General features: G+C 40.7%; 3 protein-coding genes across 3 annotated transcripts; 1 reads left to right on the top strand and 2 right to left on the bottom strand.

Moving 5' to 3' along the window:
- The first annotated feature begins 5,567 nt into the window (after positions 1-5,567).
- On the top strand, positions 5,568-5,942 carry LOC138873058 (uncharacterized). The gene has a single exon (XM_070151492.1). It carries the CDS (start codon positions 5,568-5,570, stop codon positions 5,940-5,942), a length of 375 nt encoding a protein of 124 aa, XP_070007593.1.
- Positions 5,943-14,269: 8,327 nt separating this feature from the next.
- LOC138873057 (uncharacterized) lies at positions 14,270-14,578 on the bottom strand. Its single transcript, XM_070151491.1, has one exon. It carries the CDS (start codon positions 14,576-14,578, stop codon positions 14,270-14,272), a length of 309 nt encoding a protein of 102 aa, XP_070007592.1.
- Positions 14,579-15,457: 879 nt separating this feature from the next.
- On the bottom strand, positions 15,458-16,873 carry LOC138873056 (uncharacterized). Its single transcript, XM_070151490.1, has 2 exons — positions 16,766-16,873; positions 15,458-15,850 (listed from the first exon to the last, which is right to left on the bottom strand). The coding sequence occupies exons 1-2, from the start codon at positions 16,871-16,873 to the stop codon at positions 15,458-15,460; spliced, it is 501 nt and encodes a 166-aa protein (XP_070007591.1).
- Positions 16,874-20,728: the final 3,855 nt, after the last annotated feature.

The raw sequence follows: 20,728 nt of genomic DNA, 5'->3' as shown, positions 1-20,728 counted from the left end.
TAGTCAAACAGATTTATCTGCATAATAGGTGCCCTAACGCACCTTAAAAACCGTTAGGTGGTGACTCTTCTCCTTTAGCACTCTATCTCCCATCCAAAAGGAGTTATCACGACGTCGAAACCCGTTTTTGCGGGAAAACGGGACGCGATAGTATGGCGAATTTGTTGGGGATTTTACACTTAGGCTCTTACCATAATGAACTTGGCTTACGTGGATTATTTTTTGTTATAAAATTCACATCTCTTTTCCATCTTTATTTTTTAAATTTTTTTATTTCATGCACGCCCCTTTCCCTATTCACCCTTATTCGTTTAAACCTGTTATAACATGCACATCCCTTTCCTTCTCCACCTTTATTTGTTTAAATTTGTTATAACATGCACATCCCTTCCCCGTTCACCATTGCTTAAAATTTGTTATAACATGCACATCCCTTCCCCGTTCATTATTGCTTACTACGTCTGCTCTTTATTTTGTTTAAAGATTTCTATATCATGACTCTCCCATCCCTACTCCCTTATTTGCTTTATTACATTCTCGTGTATATTCCACAAACTAACTTCTTCCTTTGTCTTTCTTTCACGTTTTTCATGTTTTACCTTAATACTGTATTTACCACTTTTTACATATTTATCATGCAAATACCTGGCAATGTGTTATTATCTCTGCATAAAGTATGCTCCACATCATACTCCACTCGTGCCAATTATCAACATAGCGGCGCTTAATGAGTGTTCGCGCTCTTCCAAAATTACCCCTTTTTAAATCGGAAAGGCTTATTTGCAGTAGACTAGTTGATCAGCAGTGCAGTCCATGGTCCCGTGCCTTTCCCTCTCAAGTTGTCCACTTAAGAGTACCAGTCTAGTCCATTCTAGAAACCTTACTTGAACATTAAATGTACATACATCATGTTAAACCTAGTATAGGTTAGAACATTGTTAACGTGATAGCCCGCTAAGATCAGCCTTGTCCAAAGTCCAACAGAATTTCCACAATCCCAGTAGACATCGTCATGTTATGTGCATTACTTGGAGAAAATACGCCAATATGTTGATCATTAGTGTATAAATAGTCGAATCTGGAGGGGGAAAGGGCTAACCTTATTTGTTTGCAGAAAATGAAGCACGAAGTCCCCAGGTTCGGCATGGTCCAAAACATCCCACCTCTGCTACTTGATTGGTGGAAAAATATCACGCCTTGCGACAAGAATCATATGAGAAGGGTCCTTGGTAATTTGCCGCCCTTGCTAGACATCCAACCAAATAGAGCATTGATCGAGGCCGTTACTATGTTTTGGGATGAGAGGGCTGTCTTCCGCTTTGGTAACATAGAAATGAGTCATCTCCTAGAAGAAAGGGGAGGTTTCGCTAAGATGCCATGGGATAGTCCAGAGTTATTAGTGCCAGAAAATCGCACCCCTTGCGATTTTCTAAAAATGCTAGGTTTCAAGAAGAATGATGAGTTGCTTTGTTTGAAGAGGTCATACATCCCATTTGAATTCCTTTATAAGCGTTATGGGCACAACAAGTCATATCGCCTTCATCATGATGAACTTTCCATTACTTTCTTGGGTTGGACGCACCGTCGAGTTTATGTGTTCATTGTCTGCTTTTTGGGGTTTTCCGATGAAAAGGTGAATGATCCACACTCATTTAGCCATGATCGCCAGGACCGTGATGGAAGGCATCAAGGGACAAACCTATACTATCGTCCCCATAATCTTGGCTAAAATGTACCGCGCTTTAGATCGGTGCAAGCAGGGATTCGGGCACTTCGAAGGTTTTAATCTGTTACTGCAAGTTTGGTTATATGAACATTTTCGGGGGAGGGAGGGGGGGGAAGGGGAAATATCGCCAAGAGCTTTTGCGACGACCATTGAACGACTACATAGCTTACCATCATCCAAAGAAAATGACATTTATCCCAGACAGGTTTGCACAACCTGGAAATGCTATGAGTTGGGTGTGTTTCTTTAACAATCTGACAGATGAGCAGGTACAATGGATGTTTGAATGGTTTCCTAGCAGTGAGTTCATCATCAGGTTAAGAGAGACTACTCATCTGGTGCTGATCGGGTTGAAGGGTATCTATCATTATGCTCATATAAGGGTAATGAGACAAGCGAGAAGAAAACAGGTTATACCTCGAGTTTCCAACATAGTCCAGTACAAAGCAGATTTTAAAGGGGACGTCATTCCATTCAAGTTCGAGGCACAATATATGTGGAACTAGAAGGTCATTGTGGAAAAGGATACTATTGAGCCAGATAGGTATCATGCCGGTCATGTGTACTTCTACCCATCATGGCTGGTGGATGATATAGCAGGAGACATCAAGCCGGGAATTAATTTGAAAAATAGGATCATAGATGACACTACTGAAGCACAGGTCAAGTATATGAGGTTACGCAAAAGGGTCTTCGAGTCTGAAGCCAGGCATCTGGAACAACACAAAGTGGATATGGAAGCTTGACACTAAGTCAACAGAGAGATTGGAATATTTGGAGCAAGGGCTGATGGAACTTGAAGGAAAGATGATGAAGAGACTTTTAGATTGTCAGAACACGGATGGCAATGAAAGAGGGCACCTAGCAAAGGCTTACCTACTATTGGATATACACGACCTGGGGAACCTGATTGATGGATCCAAGAGAGCCAAGCATGGGGAAGGTCCTTCTAGGACCAAGTAGATTAGAAAATGATGTTCTTTACTGATTTCTAGCTTAGTTTTAGATTTCGATTGTAATAAGTCAAATGTCATTAGTAACTTTCTTATTATTATCGATTTAGTAAGGATTTGATTCATTTTCGCATTAATGAAATGATGCAATTATTGGCATCAATTTTCTCCAAGCCTATGTGTCGCTTAGGCCTACCTCGGGCACAACGAGGTCCCCCAAATTAGGACGCGAATTTATTGCATGATTTTGCAAAACATGTTCAATATTGCAAGCATTCTTTCAATATCCCTTACTGACTTGGTTACCTTTTATTTTTCTATATTTTGATTATTCCCATTCCCCAAGGTTGGTTTGTGCATACTGGCATCATCCGCATATCATACTAGATCCATAGGTCCTCCACCACCTCCTCCACCAAGTGATCCCAAAGGCAAAAGTAAAGGGAAAGAAAAAATGGACGATTTAAGTGGTATCAGAAAAGACAATGCAGAAAACGTTGAAACTTCGGATGACCGAAGTACTCCAGCATAACACAAATTAGTCTTACACCTGGAACAAAAAATATTGGAGCTACAAGGAGAACTCGAGCAAGTCCGGAACTTGGCAAATCTTTCCCTCACCTTAAACGTCCCTGATATCAACCAACAAAACCCAACCGCCCAAAGCCTGGCACCTCCCCAAAACACACAGAACCAAAATCCCCCGCCGAATCCTCCCACACGACATCAATACACCACACCTCCTCAGAACCATAACCCTCCACCGACACCTACTCCTCAATAACACCATTACCATCCAACTCAATACCCACAACCACCACTTACCACACTAATCAAAATGCACCGCAACCTACTTCTAATCCCTAAAGCTCAACCAATGACCACCATTATGCCCAGATTCCCGGAGTCCACCAAACCAATCCCATATATGTGAAAAATTTACCCCACACCCCACAACAAACCCTATATACACCAGAATCCACCGAGAAGGACCTACTCATCAAGAACATGGCGGAAGAACTTAAGAAGATCACTGGCAGAGTTCAGAGTGTCGAAGATAGCAAGGGCATTGAAGGTTTGAATTATGAGGACTTGTGCATTCAACCAGATGTAGAACTGCCGGAGGGTTACAAACCTTCCAAGTTCGAAATGTTCGATGGAACTGGTGATCCGAAAGTGCATCTAATAACATATTGTGACAAACTTATAGAAGTTGGCAAAGATGAACAAATTCGTATGAAGCTATTCACAAGGAGCCTCGCAGGAGATGTTTTGTCTTAGTACATCAATCAGAACCCAAAGAAGTGGGTTAATTGGGTGATCATGGCATCAGACTTCATGGACAGATTTAGGTTCAACATAGAAAATGCACCAGACATTTTCTATATTCAAAATCTCAAGAAGAAACCAAAGGAAACCTTCCCCGAGTATGCTACTTGATAGAGATCTGAAGCTGCGAAAGTAAGGCCAGCACTTGAAGAAGAACAGATGAATAAGTTCTTCATCAGATCTCAAAACCCGTAATACTATGAAATGCTGATGGTTATTGAAAATTATAAATTGTCTGATATCATCAAACTCGGAGAAAGCAGAAGAAGGGATCAAGAGTGGAATGGTGACAAATTTCGAAGCACTCCAGGCCATAAATAAAGCTTTACAGTCAGGAGGTATCTCTAAGAAGAAAGAAGAGGGTGCTGTAATGGTAGCCCAAGGTCCAAAGGCTTCTCTCACATACCAAACACCTCCACTTGCATACTAGCCTTCACCCCTAAAATACCAACAACTTGCTGCCACCTACCACACTTATAACACCTAACCCGTATATTACCACTCACCACCATCCGCCCGCCAAAATTACCAAAAACACATACCAAACTTTGACTGCAGACCACCCAGACAATACATTCCAATTGTTGAACCCATAGGTCAACTGTATGAGAGACTGAAAGCTGCTAGTTATGTCACTCCCATTCCCGCTATTGCTATGGAAAACTCTTCTCAGTGGATTAACCCGAACAAGACATGTGCCTATCATGTAGGCATGAAGGGCCATACCATTGATGAGTGTCGCACTCTGAAGGACAAGATCCAGTCACTAATCGACACTAAAGTCATACAGGCAAAGGAGGCTGCACCCAATGTTCGTAACAATCCTCTCCCGGATCACAGAGGTGAGGGAGTAAATGTTATAGAGACAATGAAGAATGGGATCCAGAAAATCAACCTTAGTATCGACGAATCACCAGTCTTTCTTTTAGGGTATTATCTGTAGGAGGGTCAAACTTATTTGGGAAGGGGATGATCCTAAAACATCTCCAGTCACCCTCACGCCCATTATGGTACAAACCCAGGCACCACTGGAATTCGAGGTAATAGCACCAGCACCATTTGAAGTTGAGGTAACCACACCCTTCACCGTGATGGTAGCACCCACGCCATCTTACAAGTCTGATACGATACCATGGGATTATGTTGCGGAAGCAAGGAGGAAAGAAAAAGCAAAAATGGAAGAAACAGGTGCAGCACAAGGCATGACTAGAACTAGCAGGGTTTATACACCCGAGCACTTGGGAGGAACAAGCAAAGAAGCTGCATCCAAGTCGTCTGTCATTGAGACTGGTCCTGACGACCTTTGGAGAAAAGTGCAAGTGAGAGAATACTCTGTGGTTGACCATTTGAACAAAACTCCTGCTCAGATATCCATTTATCACTGCTGCAAAACTCCGAGACACACAAGAATTCCCTGATAAAGGTACTAAGTGAAGCCTATATAGGTACCAACATCACTATTTGGGAAATGGCCAACATGGTCAGGTACTGGAAAGCCACAAAATTACCTTTCATGTAGATGAGCTGCCACCGGAAGGAACAACAAGGCACTACATACCATGGTGCAATTCGAAGATAAGTTCATGGCTAGGGTCCTGATAGATGGGGGTTCAAGTCTCAATATATGTCCATTGACTACTCTGAAGAGGTTGGGTAAAGGCCTGCACAAGATACGAGCAGGAAGCATGAATGTGAAGGTATTTGGTGGATCTCAAAGGGCCACAATTGGAGAGACCAACTTCAGCTTACATATGGGCCCAACCTGGTTTGATGTTGAGTTTCAAGTATTGGATATATTTGCTACCTACAACCTATTGTTGGGACAGCCCTGGATACATGCCGCTGGGGCAGTGGCTTCTACTCTACATCAGGCTATGAAGTTTGAATGGAACCATCAGGAGGTGATCATCCATGGAGCGTGTCAACGCAATTGAAAAAGATAAATGGTGGAGCAACAAAATAGAAAGCATACTACTATAGACAGGGCATGATCCTGGCAAGGGTCTCGGCAAGAAGCTCCAGGGGATCACCAAGACGGTGCAACCAAAGCGTCATGGTACAACTTTCGGGCTTGGGTACGAATATACTTGACAAGAGTACCAGGATTGATCGCCACCATGGTGTGGTTATCCGCTGGAACAACCGGCACCACATTTGCACCAGACATTTCATCAAGTTGACATTATGTGGGGGTCTGAAGAAGATGAAGCCTTAACTTGTATAAGGAAGTTGTTTCTAGATGATAAAGACATGGATTGTAGTGCGATAGTTGAGGAGGAGAGGAGGAAGACCTTACCGTTAAGATCGTCGAAAAGGAGTTGTTCTCAATAACTGGACTGATGTACCATCCCGGGCCCGTCGAGTTCCTGGGTGGCCTGGCGATTAGCATCACTTATTTTTACAAAATGCAATTTTTGAGCATCTAAGACATTTTTAGTATTTTGTTTGAATGTATTTTATTTTGAAATAATTGCTCGGGTCATCGAGCCGTACTTGTTAACATTTTAAAGATTTTTTAATGCATTGCTATTTTTTGTATTTATTATTATTCTCTACATTTTCTCTCTACAACATTATTATTACCTATCCCGATGAACCTACGGCTATGACATGTAATGAGACAACACAATATAAGGATAGTGATTCAGAGGATTTGGAAGACGATATAATACCTGAGGAAATTGTTAGAGAAATGGAGAACTTTGAAAACAATCAGGTAGTCTAATTTGGACGAGACTGAGACAGTTTACTTAAGGGATTCCAAAACAGTCAAGGAAACACGTATAAGCATTCACCTATCACCGTTAGAGAAGAAATAATACATCCGGTTCCTGAAAGAGTATGAAGATATTTTTGCATGGTCCTACGATGAGATGACTGGTTTGAGCACATTTATAGTGGCTCACAAGCTACCTACCGATCCCATGTGTCCACCTGTAAAACAAAAACTTAGAAAATTCAAGCCAAATATAAGTTTGAAAATAAAAGAGGAAGTCACTAAGCAAATCAAAGCCAAGGTTCTCAGAGTTGTTGAATATTCGACTTGGTTGGCCAACATTGTGCCAGTTCCGAAGAAAGATGGAAAAGTCAGAATATGTGTTGATTACCGAGATTTAAACAGGGCAAGCCCCAAAAATGATTTTCCGTTGCCATACACATATTGATCGACAACTATGCCAAGCATGACCTCTAATATTTTGTGGATTGCTTCGCGGGGTATCATCAGATCTGGATGGATGAAGAGGCTGCTGAAAAGACAGCCTTTATCACGTCATGGGGGATGTATTGCTATAAAATGGTGCCATTTGGTTTGAAGAATGTTGGAGCCACTTACATGAGAGCCATGACTGTTACATCTCGCATTTTCGTACGTTAAAATTTCGTTTTCAGATAATCGACGTAGACTCGGGGATGAGATCATCTTGACGTTAGCATACTTATGTTATTTATAATAGATGATAAATAAGTTTTATGAAGGATAAAAGGGTACACAGATTAAAGAAAACGAGTTTCGTTGAAAATGGTCAATTTGGAATAAAATACGGGTCGAGCGATAATACCCGATAATTATGAACTAGTACCATGCAAGGTCATATGACCACGGTAGTATAATATATAAAGTATATATGAAGTATTTTAAAAATAAATAGAATTTTAAGTAATTTGTGATAATTTTTAAATTATGCGGGTAATTGGTTAATTACCGGGTAATGGAACATTACCCAGTTAACTAATAAGTGGATAAAAAATTACTAAAATACACCACCCTCCCATGTGGCATAAGGCCACTAATTAGGAAGATGAATCATTAAATAAAAGTATAGGTGTCTCAGTCTAAAGTGACTTAACAAGATAAGTCTTGAAAGGAACTTGATTTAATATCAATTTGATCCTTTCTGAAAGTAGGAATTAAAAACAGAAGCTTCAACCAAGCTTAAAAAAACGTTGGAAACAAGTTTTAGTTTAAAACCATTCTTTAGTTCAAAAATGTTAGAAGCAGAACAAATTCGTCCAAGAATTCAAGCAGAATTTCGTCCATATTTCGCAGAAGCAGATTCATTCAGGAACAGGTATGTTAAGGCCCTCCCTTCTTTTTTTGGTATGGTCCAAATTATACTGAAGAAACGCGCAAATATACAGTTTTCATAAATTACTCTATTCATAGAAATAGTAGGGGTGTCTATATTCTTGATTCCCCATGAAAAATATTATTATCTTCTGTTCATGGGTCTCAGAATAATACACAGTTGAAAAAGTTTATCCGGAAGGAATATTGAGATTATTACGTATTTTTCATGCATTTCACTGATTTATACATGTGCATTGACCCATGACCAGATGTATATACGCGTATATATGTAAATATATGTATATGGGATATGGGAAAAGGTTACGGTGTTATATACGCACCACCATCTGATCATCTAGTATATGTTGATGATATTGCCCACAGTGGCCGAGATGATATTATGGGATGTCCTCAGTAGCTTGATGATATTATGTACACTCATACCTATGCATTGCACAACATTTATACGCACGTGCATGACATTATAAACGTTTCAGAATTTACAAAGTTATTCAAATTTAAATATGTGTTTCTATATTCCATGTTTTATCTATATCTTTTACGTACTAATTTTCATGCCTTACATACTCAGTACATTTTTCGTACTGACGCCCTATTTCATAGGGCCTGCGTTTCATGCCCGCAGGTACAGGTAGGCAAGTTGACGGTCCCCCTTCTTAGGATCCCTGATCAGCGAGAGTTGGCGTGCTCCACTTGATCCGGAGCTGCTTTGATTTTGGTACGATACGTTTGTGTGTATATATATATATATATATATATGGGTATGACGTGGCTCAGTCTCGTCTTTGTACAGTTATATTTCCATTAGAGGTCTGTAGACTGTGTGTCTAGTTGAGTTGTATGTGGCCTTGTCGGCTTTTAGTTTTGGATGTATAGTTGTCTATATCAGCCTTGCTAGCTCACCCGATGCATTCTACATGTATACGTACATATGCCTTGATGGCAGGTTTCCTTCACGTATGTTAATTTCGTAATGCAGCAGATGTTATTCAGGTTCATATCTTAGACGCATACTTAGGGGTGTTTGACAGGTAGGATTCAGGCACCCGTCGCGGCCCATCAGTTTGGGTCATGACAATGACAACCATTTTCCACGACATGATACACAAGGAAATAGAGGTGTATGTGGATCACATCATCATCAAATCCAAACGAAGCACAGACCATATAGCAGACTTGAGGAAATTCTTTATCGGCTTCGAAGGTACAATCTGATACTGAATCCTGCAAAATGTGCCTTCGGAGTCCCCACCAAAAAATTTCTAGGACTCATCATCAGTCGCCGAGGGATTGAATTGGATCCCTCAAAAGTCAAAGCTATCTAGGACCTTCCACCTCCGAAGAACAAGAAGGATATGATGAGCTTTTTAGGGCGTCTCAACTACATCATCCATTTCATAGCACGATCAACCGTGATCTGCGAGTCGATTTTAAAAATGCTGAAGAAAGATGTTGCAACAAGCTAGACTGAAAAATGTTAGAAAGCCTTCGACAACATCAAGGAGTATTTATCTAAACCACCTGTTCTGGTACCATCGGAACTAGGGAGACCTTTGTTGCTTTATTTGTCCATACTAGATGGGGCTTTTGGTTGTGTTCTGGGACAACATGATGAGACTGGAAGAAAAGAGCAGGCCATATATTATCTGAGTAAGAAATTCACACCCTACGAAGCCCGACACTCTTTACCGGAGCGCACCTGCTGCACTTTGACATGGATAGCTCAAAAGCTGAGGCATTACTTTTGTGCATACACTACATATCTCATATCAAAGATGGATCCGCTGAAATACATCTTCCAGAAACCCATGCCTACGGGAAAGTTAGCAAAATGGCAGATACTACTGAGTGAGTTCGACATCATCTATGTAACTCAGAAGGCGGTCAAAGGGCAAGCGTTGGCAGATCATTTGGCAGAAAATCCTATAGACGGAGAATACGAACCATTGAAAATATATCTTCTCGACAAAGAGGTATCATTTGTAGGAGAAGATATCACTGAAGCATAGGATAGTTGGAGAATGTTCTTCGACGGGGCTGCAAACTTCAAAGGAGTGGGTATTGGAGCTGTCTTAGTGTCAGAAATAGGACAACACTATCTGATATCTGCAAAACTCAGTTTTCCATGTACTAACAATATGGCAGAATATGAGGCTTGTATCTTGGGACTCGGGTTAGCCATTGACATGAATGTTGAAGAATTGCTGATGATTGGAGATTCCGACCTTTTGGTGCACCAGGTTTTAGGAGAATGTGCTACCAAGAACACCAAGATATTGCCATATCTGTACTATGTACAAGAGATGATCAAGAGGTTCACGAAGATAGAGTTCAAACATGTTCCGAGGGTTCAGAACGAGTTTGCAGATGCATTGGCCACTTTATCTTCCACGATACAACACCTAGACAAAAACTTCATTGGTCCTATCCCAATAGGAATTCATAAGCAACCAGCTTATTGTGCTCATGTTGAAGAAGAAAGTGATGGAAATCCATGGTTCCATGACATCAAGGAATACTTAGCAAAGGGAGAGTATCCGGAACACTCAACTCATACTCAAAAGCACATATTCCAAAGGTTAGCCAACCATTTCTTTCAAAGCAGAGGAATTCTTTATAGAAGTACTCCTGACCTGGGGTTACTACGGTGTGTCGATGCCAAGGAGGCATCCAGATTGCTCGAAGAAATACATGTCGGGACCTACGAACCGCACATTAATGGCTTTGTCTTAGCCAAGAAAATACTAAGAGCAGGATATTTCTTGATGACTATGAAAATAGACTGCATCAAGTATGTCCAGAAGTGTCACCAATGCCAGATACATGCTGATATGATACGAGTGCCACCTAATGAACTCAATGCAACAAGTGCACCCTGGCCTTTCTCCATTTGGGGCATGGATGTCATTGGTCCAATCGAACCCGCTGCTTCAAATGGGCATAGGTTCATTCTAGTAGCCATAGACTATTTTACAAAATGGGTCGATGCCGCATCTTACAAAGCTGTAACTAAGAAGGTCATCGCAGATTTCATTCAGGATCACATTGTTTGTCGGTTCGGAGTACCAGAGTCAATTATCACCGACAATGCCGCCAATCTCAATAGTGATCTAATGAAGGCCATGTGTGAAACTTTCAAGATCAAGCATAAGAATTCCACAACGTACAGGCTGCAAATGAATGGAGCTGTAGAAGCCGCCAACAAAAACATCAAGAAGATATTGAGGAAAATGGTAGATAATTACAAATAATGGCACGAGAAGCTGTATCATACCGCAGTTCGCACATCAACTAGGGTAACTCCCTACTTATTGGTTTATGGTACTGAAGCAGTTATCCCTGCCGAAGTAGAAATCCCTTCTCTAAGAATCATACAAGAAGTTGAGCTCAGCGACGCAGAATGGATACAATGCCACTATGAACAATTGGCCCTTATTGATGGAAAGATAATGAATGCAGTATGTCACGGTCAACTCTACCAGAATAGAATGGCAAGAGCTTTCAACAAAAAGGTCAGGCCAAGGCAATTCACACCAGGGCAGTTGGTGCTAAGGCGGATCTTCTCATATAAGGATAAAACCAAGGGGAATTTTTCACCCAATTTACAAGGTCCCTACATGGTTCACCGAGTACTAACAGGAGGAGCACTCATACTTGCAGAAATGGACAGAGAGATTTGGCCAAAACCTATCAACTCAGACGCAGTCAAGAGATACTATATTTAGGATTGCTTACATTTTCTTCATTTGATGTAACTGAACTACGCTTGACCTGATTCCCATTTAAGAATGGATACATAGGCAGCCCTGTGGGTCCGGTCACATCTTAATAAAATCTTCATTTCCCCCATGATCAGAAACTGGGGCAAGATCGCAAGTTCAGCCAACTTTGTCATATGCGGAATAGACAAAAAGTATTGTCAGAAGTATGCATTTAAACCGGGGTAGAATTTTGAGGGGAACACTTAAAATTCTAAGGCAAGGAGGTCGCAATGTATCTAAAATACGTCACAGTCACCGGTTCATCTAAATTATTTGATATCACATACTACTACATTTCAAATAGCTATATTTTTGCAAATGCATGCATATTTTTTCGAAAATGTTGTTTCTATAATAGCCAGATGTTGCCCAGACAGGAGCAAAGATAGAGCAAGAAAACGGAAGCACGAACCAATCTTTCCCCCCACAGAACTCACAATTTTTCTTTATGCAGGCATGATAAGACAACAATATCCGGAGATATATCAAGTCACTACCTCCAAGACAACAAATTATCTAGCGTGAATACCTCCAGCTAAGAAATACCCTACTTTCTCACTATCACTCATTGTTTTCCTGCATGAGGCTAAGCATTGCCTCCCTAATTGCATAAGGTTAAGCACTGCCTTTTCCTTGCATGAGATTAAACACTTCCTCTTCCTGCATGAGGCTAAGCATTGCCTCCCTAATTGCATAAGGTTAAGCACTGCCTTTCCCTTGCATGAGACTAAGCATTGTCTCCTCTTCCTGCATGAGGCTAAGCATTGCCTCCCTAATTGCATAAGGCTAAGCACTGACTTTCCCTGCATGAGACTAAGCATTGTCTCCTTTCCTTGTATCGAGACTAAGCATTGTCTCCTTGCCTTGCATCGAGACTAAGCATTGTCTCCTTTCTTTTCATCGAGACTAAGCATTATCTCCTATTCCTGCATGAGGTTAGCATTGCCTCCCTAATTACATAAGGCTGAGCATTGCCTTTCCTTGCATCGAGACTAAGCATTGTCTCCTCTTCCTGCATGAGGCTAAGCACTGCCTCCCTAATTGCATAAGGCTAAGCGCTACCTTTCCCAGCATGAGACTAAGCATTGTCTCTCTTCTTGTATGAGGCTAAGCATTGCCCCCTAAATCGCATGAGACTAAGTATTGTCTCCCCTTCCCTTGCATGATGCCAAACATTTGCCCTCTTATTTGCATGAGACTAAGCATTGTCTCCTCTTCTTGCATGAGGCTAAGCCTTTTCCTTACATAAGATTAAATACTATCTCCACTATGCCATCTAAGACCTAGCACTATCCTCTGTTCATCTAGGGCTAAGCACTGCCCTCATCTTACACAAGACCAAGCCTTGTCTTGTCTCATTTTTGCATATGACCAAGCATCATATCTTTGAATTCCATAGTCTGAAACATCGCCATTTTGTCCAAACGCGCCATAATCCGAAGGCATCATCCTCATAGCTGGGAGACACCATTCCATGGCCCGAGGATCACTCAAAATTGCACATCATTATTCAAAGGCGTCATAGTCCAGAGGCACCATCCTCATGGCCCTCGGACATCATTTCATGGCATGCGAATCCCTTATCACATGCTTCATGGCCTCGGACATCATGGTCTTAGGATATCATCCTCACTGTCCGAAGACAATCTTCATGGTCCAAAGGGAATTTGCATCATGTTTAAATTCTCGCAATAATCCATATATATTTGCATGCATTGTGTTTTAAGTTTTGCAGGTAATCCAAGAAGTAACCGTTCTTCCAATGGAAGCAATCTTCGCTCCGGTTTCTATACAAGCATTTTTATATAATTTTCCATAATTTTTAGAGCTTTAAAATTGATTTTCCTGCATTTTAATTACTTGAATAGTTTACTTATTAGTCCTTTCAATTATTTTACAACAACATACCCAGTATAATCCTACAGGTGGGGTCTGGGGAGGGTAGTGAGTACGCAGACCTTACCCCCTACCTGAAAAGATAGAGAGGTTGTTTCTGAAAGACCCTTGGCTCAAGAATAGGGGAGAAGAAGATGAGGAAAGAGGGAGGAGGGGAGAAAGGCGATAAGCAAAGAGGAGAAAAAGTAGCATCAAATAGTAACCATCAGGGGGCAACAATATCCAATAAAAGGGAAGAAAAAGTAGAATCAAACAGTAACAATCAGAGCAACAATCCCAGTAGCAATTTACAAAAACAAAGGACGTGATTGCAAAGTACCAGATACAATAACAAACTAGAAGGAAGTAACTTTCAACCCACAACAAGAATATTACAATTATTACTGTGAACCTATGAAAAACTGGCAACTACCTGTCAACCCACCACCTTAATTTTCGACCTCCACACCTTCCTATCGCAAGTCATGTCCTCGGTTAGGTGAAACACTGACAAGTCCTGCCTAATCACCTCTCCCTAATACTTCTTAGGCCTATCCCTGCTCTTCCTCACGCCCACCATGGTCAACCTCTCACACCTCCTGATTGGGTCATCTATATCTCTCCTTTTCACATACCCAAACCATCGCATCGTCGATTCCGGTAACTTGGCTTCGATAGATGCCACTCCTACCTTGTCCCTGATAACTTCATTCTTGATTTTGTCTTTCCTGGTATGACCACACATCCATCTCAGCATCCTCATTTCTGCTATGCTCATCTTTTGGACATGGGGTTTCTTGATGGGCCAACACTCAACTTCATACAACATAGCTGGTCTAACCATCACCCTATAGAATTTGCCCTTAAGTCTAGGCGGTATATTCTTATCACATAAAACCCCCCGAAGCTAGCCTCCATCTCATCCAACTCGCTCCAATACGGTGAGTAACATCCTCGTCAATTTACCTGCTTCATTGGATTATAGACCCAATATACTTGAAACTATCTCTTGTGGGATTGACTTGAGTATCAATCTTTACTTCCACTTCTTCTTCATGCATCTCCTCACAGAACTTGCACTCCAAGTATTTAGCTTTCGACCTACTCAACTTGAAACCTTTGGATTCCAGCGTCTGTCTCCAAACTCCCAATCTAGCGTTAACACCCTCTCGCATCTCGTCAATCAAGACTATGTCATCAACAAATAGGATGCACCATGGAACCCTCCCTTGTATGTTACAAGTCAGGACATCCAACACTAGAGCAAACAAAAATGGGTTAAGGGCTGATCCCTGATATAACCCTATCTCCACTTGGAAATGTTCTGAGTCTCCTCCCGCAGTCCTCACCCGAGTCTTAGCGCCTTCGTACATGTCCTTAATCACCCTAATGTACGTTATCGGGACTTCGCTAACCTTCATAGCACCTCCCTCGGGAATTTGTCATAAGCCTTCTCAAGGTCAATGAACACCATGTGCAAGTCCTTTTTCCTCTCCCTATACTGCTCCACCAATCGTCTCACAAGGTGAATGGCTTCTGTGGTTGACCATCCCGGCATAAATCCGAACTAGTTTTCAGATATAGATATGCAAGTCCTCACTCTCTTCTACACCACCCTCTCCCAGACCTTCATAGTATGACTCAACAGCTTGATACCCTTATAGTTGTTGCAGTTCTGGATATCACCTTTGTTTTTGTACAACAGAATCATCAAACTCCACCTCTAATCTTCGGGCATCTTCTTCGTCTTGAAAATGACGTTAAACAAGCTAGTAAGCCACTCCAAGCCTACCCTACCCGCTTCTTTCCAAAATTCCACCGGGATCACGTCAGGCCCCGTCGCCTTACCCCTGATCATCTTCTGTATAGCCACATAAACCTCCTCACACGTAATACGCCTACAAAGCCCAAAATCTCTCTGACTCTCTAAGTTCTCCAACTCACCCAGCACGATCTTCATATCCCCTTCCTCGTTCAAGAGTCTATGGAAGTAATCCTGCCATCTACGTCTGATAAACGCCTCTTCCACTAATACCTTACCATCTTCGTCTTTGATGCACCTCACTCGATCCAGGTCTGGAGCCTTCCTCTCTCTAATTTTGGCTAACTTGTATAGCTTCTTATCCACTCATTTGCCCCTAAGATCCTCATACAATCTTTCAGAAGCTACAGTCTTGGTTGTCGCAACTGCGAGCTTCGCCTCTCTCCTTGCCTTCTTATAGCACTCCCTACACGACCTTCGCTCTTCCTCATTCGTGCTTCCCACTGTAGACACCTGATTTTTGACCCTCCCCGGGAATTTTTTCATTTTTAGCTTAAATATTTAATTTAGGTCTAATATAGCTATTTTGACTATTTTTACTTTATTTCGTCGCAAAAGGAAAAATTACAAAAAATATATATATAAATTTTAGTTTATGTATTTCTCATAAACTTGAAAAATAAAAAAATTGCATTTTATTTTTGTACTTTATATAATTTCGAAAATCACCAAAAAATATAGTTCTATCAATGTTTTGTAGTCATTTTAATTTTTTGAAAAAAATACAAAAAATATTACTTTATATTTTATCCTTATATAAAAACGAAAATTACAAAAAATAGTTTTATTAATATTTTGTAGCTATTTTAAATCTTGAAAAATATATTAAAAAAGATATAGTTTTGTTTAAATATTAGTCTTATTTTTGTAGTTATTTTGCTTACATAGGATTAGTCGAACAACGTTGTGTTCTTAATCGGGTCCGGGCAAAAGAATAATATTCGGGTTCAAATTATCCGCTTTTAGGCCTAATTTCGGACCTAGCCCATAATAATCCGAGTCCACCACACATGAGGGGACACGCGTGGGGAACACGGACGGAATCGCGTACACGGGGAACCCCACCACGCGTGGGGGACACAAGTCTTGAACCCCACCACGCGTGGGGCTCATTTTCCTAGCAAAGGGATACTAAATACACGGACAAACATTTTTGGAGGGGAGGACTTTTTGAAATTTTGGAAGGAGGACTTGGAAAATTTGAAGAACCCACTGATCATCTTCTTCTTCCAAGGGAAGAAGAACCAAAAACCCTACTGCCTCACGTTCTTCACCACCAAACAGACCACCATCGTTCCTCCTCCTAGCCCCCTCCATCGTCGCTACAAGCTACCAGTCCAACTCCATCACCATCTCGTCCAAACACCTACCCAAAACCAGCCGCGACGCCCTCCTCACGTCCGAACGACCCTCGCTTTCTTCCTCCATTTAAATCCGACGAGCACTGTTACTTCGCCTCCGTCGTCAACTAAAACCAGTCACACCCCCACGACCACCTGCTGAACCAGCAGAATCCGGCGACCATCGTAACCCTTCCACCTCCGTCAACCACCCGCAACCCTACTGTTAAAACCCCCCACAGCTGCTCCGTCCTCAAACAAACCCAAACCAGTCGCACCCCCCAACGCTCAAACCACCGGACCCCCTGTCGAGTAGCAGCTGTTGATGCTGCTGCTGCGTCACGTTCTTCTCCGGCAAAAACCAGAAAACGAACAAGAACCCTAAACCACCATAGTCAGCCCCATCACCCTCGTCGACCCACCACCACTGCTCCAGCTGTTCTGTCCAACACGACAACCAATCAGCCCACGTTATCGTTGTTCCTTCACTATCGTCGTGCAGTCCATTGAGGTCGTCTTTGGTTCGTCGAGGTCCGGTACGTTGAGATGTTTGTCCGAGGTTTCATCATTGTTCCTCGTCGAGTGAGGTCCGGTTCGAGTTCTGTAGGAGGCACTGTTTGTCGTTCTAGGATTGTCGAGGTTCGAAGGTTGGTGTTCTTCGTCCTTTGTTTCATTTCATTCGTTTTGCATATTATGGTTCAAGGCAAAAAAATGAGAATATTCAATATTTATGAATGTCAACAATGCAATTTTTTATTGTTGTGTTAAAAATGTTTATTCTTTGTTTAGTTACTGCATGCTTAAAGTAAATGTGAGCATATGAACGAGGTTATTCTATTTTTCATTTTTACCATGGATATTATTACCTGTTAGAATTGTTGTTTTTTTGTTTAACCTCGGATGATTTCATTGGTAGAAAATCGTAGTTGCCGTAAGTTTGCCCTCAAATAATAAAAACGAGACGAGCTTCGCCACATAAAAAATGTACAAATTGCGGAGCCCTCGCAAAATATATGTATTAAATACTTAGATTCCGGGACGGGCCGTTTAGTAAATTTCACGGCCCTACCCAAAATAATAATGCGCTAGTCGCTTTAGGCGCGCCTTTAATAATTTATCTTCCTAAACTCGGGTGCACATTTATGTGACCCAAATCCAAATCTCAACGGAATCGAAATGTGTCTCTAATCACGGGTACATTGATTGTGGCGTGGTCCGAGATGCACTTCCATGACATTGCAAATTCTTTTTTTAATAATGAATGAGACGAGCCACGACAAACAAAAAATGCACAAGGTGCGGGTCCCTCTAAATGTATATATATTAAAAATACTTAGAATTCGGGACATGCCGTTTAGCAAATTTCACGGCTTTCTCCAAAATAACAATACGTTAGTTGCTTTAGGCGCGTCTTAATAACTTATTTTTCTTAATTCGGGTGCACATTTATGTGACCCAAATTCAAATCTCAACAGAGTCAAGATATGTCAATAACCACGGGTGCATTGATGTAACGTGGTTCGAGATATATTTTCACGACGTTGCAATTCTCGTAAAAAATAATAATAAAAGCGGTCAAGAGTTTAATTTTGCACATAAGTTCACACTTGTATAAAATCAGATAATCAAGCCGAATATAACAGTTGAGCGACCGTGCTAGAACCACGGAACTCGGGAATGCCTAACACCTTCTCCCGGGTTAACAGAATTCCTTATCCGGATTTCTGGTATGCAGACTGTAATATGGAGTCATTCTTTTCCTTGATTCGGGATTAAAATTGGTGACTTGGGACACCCTAAATCTCCCAAGTGGCGACTCTGAAATAAATAAACCAATCCCGTTTCGATTGTCCTTTAATTGGAAAAACTCCCCTGCGCCCCTCGGGTGCGGAAAAAGGAGGTGTGACAGCTCTGGCGACTCTGCTGGGGATGAAGTGAACCCAGAACCACTGGTTCAGGGTTAAGAATTCGAGCTTAGAATAATTGTTATTATTTGGCTTTATTTATTATCTGATTATTACATGTTTTGAGCCTAATGTGCTAAATGCTGCTTTTACCGCTTTGATATTATTTGAACTGTATATAAACTGTGCCGAAACCTTTCTCTTCTTACCTCCGGGGATGTGCTTACTGGTTGAGACTCCCTATTCTGTTAGTGTCATACCCTGAATAAAAGAGGCTCGGAAAGTTTCTAAGCCGGCTGGCCTTTTGGTTCCCGGAAAGGAGCTCCTTCCTCAGCTCGAGTTGTCCGCTCGGGTACACTGTCTAGAACACCGACCCAGGTTTTTGAACCTAGTATAACAAAGCCACATGCCGGATCCCTAGTAGGAACGTTTATTTGCATCATGTGCATTTGACTTAGGGGACTCAACATAGGGGTTGGGTCCGTCTAGGACAAGCAACCTGAAAATAATAGACCATCTTTCGGCATCCTATGTGCTACATGTTGTATTTAGTCAAGGGCGAATGGGTCATTTGGTCATTTCCAGCATGGTGTTATTTTAATCAAAGCATGGGGAACATTTGTGGAATCCAAGAAGCCTTGGAATTCCCTATGTCCCCCACGCTTGCTTTTTGGGAAAGCACATGGGGAACATTTGTGGAATCCAAGAAGTCTTGGAATTCCCTTATGTCCCCCACGCTTCATTTTTGAAAAGCACATGGGGAACATTTGCGGAATCCAAGAAGTCTTGAAATTCCCTATGTCCCCCATGCCACATTTTTGAAAATATAATAAATATAAAAATAAAATATATATGTATATATATAGAAAGAAGCATTGGAAATTCAAAAAAAAGGATTGTGTATGTTTTCATCATCCACAAATTAGAAAATAGTGGAAAAGAGGAGAAAATAACAGTGTAGAGATGTGGCTACTTATTGTTAGAAAAAAAGAAACCAATGTCCGAGTAGTATCGAAACTCTGCCGAAATTTTGAAAATGAAAAAAAAATGTCTTGTTAGTTTGTTATATTAAAAGCAAAGGAAAAATAGAAAAAAAATCATCATTGTTCTGTCTTGTTTTTTTTCAAAAATATTAAAAAAAAATAGTTTGTTTTGCCATTAAATGAAAATGAAAAAGAGTCTGGTTTTTAAAATATTTTTTTTATTTTATTTTGCTTGTCTGTGAAAATGCCAAAAATAAATAAAAAAATAAATATAAATAGAGTCGGGCGTTGAACGTGATTTTATTATTTGTTCCAAAATAAATATATATATAATCCAAAAAAAAATTTCAAAAGAAAATTCAAAGTTCAAAAAAATATTTTTTTAAGCATTTCTTTTATTAAAGGTAAAATTCTAAAAAAAACATTTTCTTTTTTCTTCAGAATAAGAAAAACAAATGAAAAAAAACGAAAAAAAATTATTATCTTCCTTTTGAAATTCTCAAAGTTCGAGTCAAAAGAAAAGGAATTCTTAGAAGTCGTTCTTTCAAAAAAAATAATATATATATATATATATATATATATATATATATATATATATAGTTTATTTACTCCCTTCTCGTTTGCCCGAACTACGCGGGTTTGATTCTCACCGGATGTGAGATATGTAGGCAACCCTCATCGGGTCCAACCCCTTTTTGCTAAAAAAACCAAAAACAAATAAATAAAAATAAAAATAAATGTCATAAATAAGTCGGGCGATGTCCAACCCCCCATTTTTGCTAAAAAATCCAAATACAAATAAATAACAAAAATATATGTCAAATTTTAATTTTGTCATAAAGAAGTCAGGTGATGCTGTTTTGTCATAAATAGTCGAATGTTCCCGAAAGGGACGCCGGAAGGCTGACTTTGCATAAATAGCCACCTTTGGGTCATTTTTTAAGA

The sequence above is a fragment of the Nicotiana sylvestris genome, chromosome 7, assembly GCF_000393655.2.
Source record: "Nicotiana sylvestris chromosome 7, ASM39365v2, whole genome shotgun sequence".
Classification (NCBI taxonomy): domain Eukaryota; kingdom Viridiplantae; phylum Streptophyta; class Magnoliopsida; order Solanales; family Solanaceae; genus Nicotiana; species Nicotiana sylvestris.
This window is presented reverse-complemented; position numbering and strand designations above follow the sequence as displayed.